The sequence below is a fragment of the Oryzias latipes genome, chromosome 16, assembly GCF_053564925.1.
Source record: "Oryzias latipes strain Hd-rR chromosome 16, Olatipes_Hd-rR_3.1".
NCBI classification, from domain to species: Eukaryota; Metazoa; Chordata; class Actinopteri; order Beloniformes; family Adrianichthyidae; genus Oryzias; species Oryzias latipes.
In genome coordinates, this window is record NC_136252.1 from 28,011,788 (window position 1) to 28,020,141 (window position 8,354).

At 41.6% G+C, this 8,354-nt stretch overlaps 1 protein-coding gene across 1 annotated transcript; it reads left to right on the forward strand.

Annotated features, from left to right (window-relative positions):
* LOC101169730 (free fatty acid receptor 2-like) lies at window positions 1-1,288 on the forward strand. The gene has a single exon (XM_004078447.5). It carries the CDS (start codon window positions 141-143, stop codon window positions 1,137-1,139), a length of 999 nt encoding a protein of 332 aa, XP_004078495.1. The 5' UTR covers window positions 1-140; the 3' UTR covers window positions 1,140-1,288.
* Window positions 1,289-8,354: the final 7,066 nt, after the last annotated feature.

Below are 8,354 nucleotides of genomic sequence, written 5' to 3' on the forward strand. Positions count from 1 at the left end.
TGTAGCTTAGCCTGTTCAACAGATCAAACTCCCCTTGTGCTGCAGGCTTTTTTGGTTCCAGCAGCAAAAGATTATAAAAAGACGATTTTCAGTTTATTTCATTAATTTTTGACTGATCTGAGGCAAAAACCGAGGTCAACATGCATGGTTGCAAGACTGGGCTGTGCCTCCCCGTCTACATTCTTACCTTTGTGCTGGGCTTCCCAGCAAACGTCCTGGCCTTCTACACCTTCTACAAGAAGGTGAGGCAGAAGCCCAAACCAATAGACATACTGCTCCTCAACCTGACCATCTCTGACCTCCTCTTCCTCCTCTTCCTGCCATTCAAGATGCAGGAAGTGGTGGACGACATGTTGTGGAAGTTACCCTACGCACTCTGCTCATTGTCTGGCTTTGTCTTCTACATGACCACCTACAACAGTACCTTCTTCCTCACTGCTGTCAGTGTGGAGCGCTACCTGGGTGTAGCCTTCCCCATTCAACACTCCTTGAGGCGCCGGCCGGTGTACGCTGTGGCTGCCAGCATCTTCTGCTGGATTTTCTCTTTCCTTCACCCGGGTATTGTCTTTATTGTCCCGTTTATTGGACAGGATGAGTCCCTGAACTCCACATCTCCCTCTGATATGAGCCAGAAGAAGGTGTGTTATAAAAACTTTACGGAGGCTCAGCTGCAGGTCCTCCTTCCTGTCCGGCTCGAAGCCTGCATTGTGCTTTTCTGCATACCTTTCCTCATTAGCAGTTTCTGCTACATCAATTTCATCAGGATTCTGTCTAAGCTTCAGCACATTGACCGGCGCCGGCGCCTGCGGGCCATTGGCATGGCTTTGGGAACACTGGTGGTGTTTGCATTATGTTTTGGACCATTGAACGTCTCACACATAATTGGATACATCACAAATGAAAGTCCTGCTTGGAGAGACAAAGCCTTACTGTGCAGTACCTTCAACGCATGCCTGGACCCTTTTATTTTCTACTTTTCCTCATCCGCTGTAAGAGGAACTGTTGGTAAAGTGGTGGAAGGAGTTAAACACTCTCTAAGCAGGTGCATGTCCTGTCACATGTTCCAAGCCTCGCAACGGGGAATTAACAGGACAACACAAGATAAGAAACACAAACAAAGTGAGACCAATTCTACCTGAGCTGACTGGAAGGGAGCTTCACAATTCCCTTGCAGTCAGCTCAGATAGAATTATATATTTATGTCACGATTACATTTTATACTCGAGAAAATGACTTGGCGGCGCACACTGCGGCATGTTTCTGTTTGACTCAGATGAACTTCCTGTTTCAGAAAGCTCCACCTGAGCAAGCATAATCACTTTTCTGATGGAGTGCTGTGCACAAACCTGCAGAGACTAGCCATTTTGAACTGTAATCTAATACAGAGAAAGCATTTTTGCAAAGTGGAAGGATTTTCTAAGTTCTTTGATACAAAAAGGTGTGGTGGAGATGTAAACTAGAGATGACAACAAAACAACACCCAACAACAGCTAAAAAGATCCTATCTCCTCACAATGGGAGACAAATCTTTCTTGCCAGCTTTCATCATGAACCGGATGTTTGTCTGCAGCAACCTGCTTAATATATGACAAGCAGGATTTCTTTAGCCTGTAATGCTCAGCACTGCACTTTCATTATTTGGTGTTTCTCTTTCTGACAGGTTTGTTTCTGTCCTCATGCAGACTGGGTTTGTTCAACATTACCATATTTATATAAAATATGAAGTAAGAATGTGTGAAAAGTTGTGTATGTCTGGGATGTAATACATGAAAAAAGAAAATAAAAAGGAAATATATATATATATATATATATATATATATATATATATATATATATATATATATATATATATATATATATATATATATACATGCATATATATGCACACTCCAACGATGTTAACAGATATCCCATGGAATTTATGACAAATTGTTTAGAAAATTTTACAAGCAAAACGGTCTGAGCCTCCATGAAGGAAGAAGAAAAGCAAAAAAAGTTTCCAATCAGCATCATTATCATTAACATTATCATTTTGTGTAAATAAAAAAAGAGTTTCATGTTTTGTACAGAATAAGTTTGATGTATCATGACAACCTCATAATAAAGACTATTTTTACTTCATGAGAATCAGAATTCTGACTGAGCAAAAGATTATCTGTTTTCCATCATTCCACAAACACCACCACCTGTTAATTGGTAGCTCGTGGTTTTTGCTCTTGGCATCGTGGGTAATCTAAGATGCACTTTCTTCAACATGGGAATCAAGATCTCACCCACATGCTGCAAAGATAAACAATGCCATCACCCAAGCAAGCGCTGGTATCACCTTTAATCCTTTTATGTGAGGATTAGAGGGTGAGCTATAACTGTGTTTGACAGGTGTATGAGAAAGGAAGAAGCATTTTATTTTGACTCACGGTGAGTGACTAAGACGAGCGGGCTAGAAGCCATCGAAGCAGTGAACAAATCCTCCATCACTCTCGTCAGCACGCTACACTGTAAAGTTGTTCCAGGGAAGATTTAGTTTTGATGTGCAAAAAGAAGTGACTCAGTGTTTGAAAGCACACATGTACTGATGAGCATATGTTCAGTAAAGAAGGCCTTGAAGTGAGAGAAATTTCTATAGAAAGGGACAGAAAGGAGAATCTAAGGTTTACTTCTATATAGTCAGAGTTAGATCAGTAACTGATGACATTTCTGGACTTAATTAACGTCTTGTCTACTGAGATGAACTGCATTAACAACACTTGGCTTTGTGACCCTATAAGGCATAATTTAATTTCCAATTTGATAAAAAAGATATTTGTCAATGTTTTTGCAGTTCAAGGTGATGTCAAATGATCGTATTTTTTGTACTTTAGGACGCACTGGATAATAAGGCACACCGTCAATGAATGGTTCATTTTTGAATTGATGTCAGATATGAGATGCATCAAACTAAAAGGCACATAATGCAGGACAAATGAGTCAGAAATAATTCAGTCAGTCACACTTTATTAACTGCGTTCACAGTAAGTCTGGAACTTGTTTTTAACACGTTCAACGTTAGCTGCATCAGCTGTGTTAGCATGTTCACAACACCTGTAACTCCCAACTTTGTTTGCAAACACAAAAAAATCTGACTGATACCACTAAAACAAACGATACTTTGACTACAATATAGAGAGATCTTAGGAATGAATAAAGATTTATTTGTGATACAAAAATGTGCATAAAATAGTCCATAGTCTTTTGGTGGTAAGGCTCTGGACAGATGACATCTTTATCCAGGTGGGATAAGATTGGACAGTAGATGGATAAACCACATGCTGATTGTGGCTGAGGCCAGTCCACAACATAGAATTGGTCCAGGTGGAGAATGAGGTGTTTTTTCTACATAAAAGCCAGTAACTTATATCTTTAAATCTGGATGTTCTTTGGCAAACGATTTCAGTATTTGACTCACCTCTTTATTCCAGTCTGCTTTGACCAGAGGAAGATTCATGATTGTAACTACATGGATACAGTATAATCCCACTGTATGCAGAGAATGTTCACTAAACTATCAAATTTAATGACAAACAAGCCCAAGATTTAGGGGGGAATACATCAAACATAACGTATATAAGTCTTTTCAGTTTAAATAGGTCACCCCTGGGTTAGATGTTTGTTGCATGATCATTTAAGATTTACAACTCAGCTTGAACTACTGGGGTATTTCTGGAAGGAACTTCCAATTAAAATGTTGTTACTCGTTGAAGCTGAAACTTGAACTTTAAGAAACATGGGAATCTATTCAAGTCTTTAAATTAATTCTGTTTTGGATTCTAGGTCACTGTTGGAAGAAGTAGAAGCAGTGTTGGTACTGAGATATTTGCTCCTGTTGAAGCAGAGACTCACAGAGCTGACAGCATTCCAAAAAACAGCAGGTGTCAGAATATGTAGGGCACGTGTCAAACTCAAGGCCCGGGGCCAAATGTGGCCCGCCATATCACTTTATGTGCCCCGCGAAAGCATGAAAGTTTTCAATTTCTTAAAATATTTTTTTTTAGTTGATTGCATATTATTTATGTGTGGGTGTTGTAATTATTCAATGTTTGCAGGTCTTATATGTGTGTGTGCAGAAAAATTGTTGTCATCAAACCATCAGTTGGATGCAAGGCTGTGTGCTGCCTTGTTTTGTTAAATGCTACACGTGTAATTATGTTTTTCTAGCTCAGTTTATGTTATTTTTCTTTACTCACTTTGACAGTTTGATCGTGGATTTCAATAAGCTGACAAAATGTAAAAGGATTTCTGCTAGAGTAAAGAGAAAACACATGTTTTCTATGCAACTGTAATTGTCACTTTAAAAAGTTATATTTAATAAATAATCTGTTATGTAACATTAAGGAGAAGTTACATTTATTTTTCATTACATTTAGTTATATGTATAAGTTACATCTGGCCCTTCGAGGACAGCCACTATGCTGATGTGGCCCCTGGTGAAAATGAGTTTGACACCCCTGATTTAGGGCAATGTGTTGCAATGATAAAATCCCTTCACGTAGCGCAATTAAATTTTTTTCTAATATTTATTCTAAACGAAGGAAGGAGATACAGCAGTTGTCAGTGTTGAGTGGTCACATCCCAACCCCCCCCCCCCCCCCATGAGATTCCAAGGCCTGCTTTTTTGTTGTGAGAATAAATCCACTGAAGAGATGCACTTCCAGGCTCTGGTTGTCCATCACCAGAAAATACTTTGATCTGCAGGAATGGAGGTCACCAACCAATCTGAACACAGCAGGGCTCCGTCAGCTGGGGGCTCAACCATGCTGCTGCGATGGCTGCTTGCAAGAAGGGTGCAACTGTCGAGCGACAGGTGATCGATATCAGCTGCTGTGTGGGAGCTTCAGGTGAAGGTGAGCTTACATTGGTGGAAACCTCCAGTTAGACACAGGGGGGTGCAGGGAGCAGTCTGTGGGACGAAAGCTTTGGAAGTAGATCATTAGAACAAAGGATGAAAATTGTCTTTAGGTTATTAAAAAAACTGATCAGGAAAAGGGAGAAAAAGAATTTGATTATAAGAAAAAATAGAGATAAAAATAAAAACCAAAGCGATATTTCAAGACCCACTCCAATGAACACTGTGTTTTTAACATGTTCTTGTAGTATTTTTCTTAAGCTTAAAATGACACAGCGTGTGGAAGTCACTCTTGGCATGGCAACCTAGTGTGTTCAGGTGAAGAACGTGGTGAAGACCCTCTCCAACCTCTGTCTCAAGATCAATGCGAAGCTGGGAGGCATAAACAACATTCTGGTGCCTCACCAATGGTGGGTTACATTTGTTCTGGGTTTTTTATCCATTCATTTACCAGTGTTTAATAGAATTATGAGGTAACCGAAAGCTCAAACTCTGAAGATAGAAACTGATCTTTTTAATCCAGCATTCTGATTTTTGTAAATGTAGACCATCTTTCTATTCTCTTTGTTGATTATCTGTGTTTTATTTGTTAATTATTCATTCATTAATTCATGCATTTTTCATTCATTCATCTTCATCATCAACTTTTATCCCTTTCGGGGTCACGGAGCTGCCGGAGCCTATCCCGCCCACTTGTGGGCCGTGACAGGTCACCAGTCTATCACAGTTGTTAAATATTTCTTCACAAATCTCTTTTCTGTCCTCAGGTTGGGCACAGTGGAAATATTCCTGCAGGTAATGTTTTTAACAGCTTTGTTTAAAATGTTAGCTATTTGAATTTGACTTCAAATATGATGTTCCCTCATTTATTGCAGGAGTTATGTTCTAAAAATAACCTGCGATAGGTAAAACCCACGTAGTGGTGATTTTTATTTTTTCCAATTATTACAGATGTTCTAAGGTTGTAAAACTCCTCACTACACACTTTATGCACTATTCTCACTTTTCTGTCTTGTTTAAACTGGGATGAGGGAGGGGAGGAGGCACCCCCACACTGGACTGAGGACCCAAACGCTGCTTTAAAAACCAAACAAGACAAAAACTCAGCACTATTATAGAATATTAAACCAGCCAACTATTTCATTTCCACCCTTTTGAGGCCCCTTTAACGCCCCTCAGATCAGTTCTTTTCTGTTTCTCCTTTACTTGTGACCCCATGGGTGTTTTTTTTTCTTGCTTCTTGTTACTTTTCCCCTTCTTTCCCGGCAGCCTCCTTTTTTTATTATTAATTTGTGGAGCAGCAGCACTTTAAGATTCTGTCAGAAATACTGTTTGATTTTATTTGATTTTCTTCCAGGGTCTGAGAAAAGAGATTTTAAGGCATTTGGTGTTTAGTTTCAGACTTAAGGTCCTCCAACTTGCTATTTTATTCTTTTTTTTTTTTAATCACGTGTCATGACTTTAACATCTAAAGCCCTTGTTCTTTTGAGCACACTGCCACCTGCTGGCTCGGACTTGTAAATGCCCCTTTTAATGTTTAACTTTTCAAAAACCCCTTTGGACCAGATGCCCCATCTGGGTGTTGCAGCTCCTGTGTTTAGAGGGGCTCAGGTCTGAGTGGGTTTACAGCCTCTCCTCACATTTAAACAGTTCCTATTAGCTGATAAAAATCACTTGCTAAGTTGGAGTCGCACTATTAATTTAAGTTTGAATTTGGATATGTCATTTTTATTTTACTTTTTTTTAATTTTTTGATATAATTTTTGTTATTTAGTCAAAGGAGAAGATAAACAGTAAACCTCACTAACTGAAGTCAAAATCAGCTTTAATGTCAAATATGCTGCATACACAAGACATACAGCACAGATGAAATTGCTTTCCTCTAGCCCCACAGTGCAAGCAGCTTATCAAATAAAAAATAAAAAAATAGATAAAATGACAGTAGTAAGAATAACAGTAATCTAAACAGTGCAAAAGAGCAATGAGATGGTGAAAGTGGCAGTTTAAAGTGACAACAGTGCTAAGAACAGTAAGTAGATGAGTCTGTGATGGCAGTCTTTGGTGAAGATGATGTTCTGAACAGGTCTGAAGTTTTCAATGTGAATTTGTAGCATGGAGTGGAGGGGGCAGAGGGGGGAGGGCAGGGAGGGAGTTGAGTTTCCTTATCGCCTGGTGGAGGAAACTATCCTTGAGTCTGCTGGTTCTGGCCTGCAGACTTTGCAGTCTCCTCCCTGATGGCAGCAGGTTGAAGTGTCTCTGGGATGGATGTGAGGGGTCCCCTGCAATCCTGATGGCTGTGCGGGTGAGGCGGGAGTGATAAATGTCCGAGAGGCCACGGAGAGGGACACCGATTATCTTCTCAGCTGTTTTTACAATGTGCTGCAGAGTCTTCCGGCAGGACGGTGCAGGCTCCGTACCACACGGTGATGCAGCTGGACAGGATGCTCTCGATGGCGCCCCTGTAGAAGGTCTACGTGATGGGGGGGAGGAGCTCTGGCCCTCTTCAGTTTGCGGAGGAAGTACAGGCGTTGTTGGGCTTTCTTTGCCAGTGATGCAGTGTTGTGGTTTCAAGACAGGTCGCCTGCGATGTGCACCCCCAGGAACTTGGTGCAGCTCACCCTTTCCACAGCAGCACCTTTGACAATCAGTGGAGCGTGTGGTTTTCCTGAAGTCCACAACCATCTCCTTTGTCTTCTCCACATTCAGGTGGAGATTGTTGTCTTTGCACCACAGAGGCAGCCTGTTCACCTCGCTTATGTAGGTGGTCTCATCGCTGTTATTGATGAGACCCAACACTGCTGTGTCATCCGCAAACTTGATGAAGAGGTTGGAGCTTGATGTCGGGGTGCAGTCGTGAGTCAGCCAAGTGAAGAGAAGGGGACTCGGCACACATCCTTGGGGGACCCCTGTGTTCATTGTGATGGTGCTGGAGGTGTTGTTGCCTACACGAACTGGCTGTGGTCTCCCTGTCAGAAAGTCCAGCAGCCAGTTACACAGGGAGGTGTTGAGTCCTAGTTGTTCCAGCTTATGGATTGCTGCTGGGGGATGAATGTATTGAAGGCGGAGCTGAAGTCGATGAACAGCATTCGGACATGAGTCTTTTGTTTCCAGATGGGTGAGGGCTGAATGGAGGGCTGTGGAGATGGCATCATCGGTCGGTCGGTTAGACCGATATGCAAACTGGTAGGGGTTCAGAGTGTGTGTGTGTGTGTGTGTGTGGGTGGGGGGGGGGGGGGGGTAGACTTGATGTGATGCATGACTAGCCGCTCTGCACTTCATGAGAATGGGGATGAAAGCGATCGGGCGGTAGTTGTAGTACAGTAGCAGTAGGGAGATGACTTCTTTGGGACTGGGATGGGGTGCTAGCTTTGAAGCATGAGGGTACGACAGCCTGGCTCAGTGAGAGGTTGAAGATGACGGTGATGACATCTGTGAGCTCATCAGCCAGGAATGTTGTCAGTTCCAGGGGCTG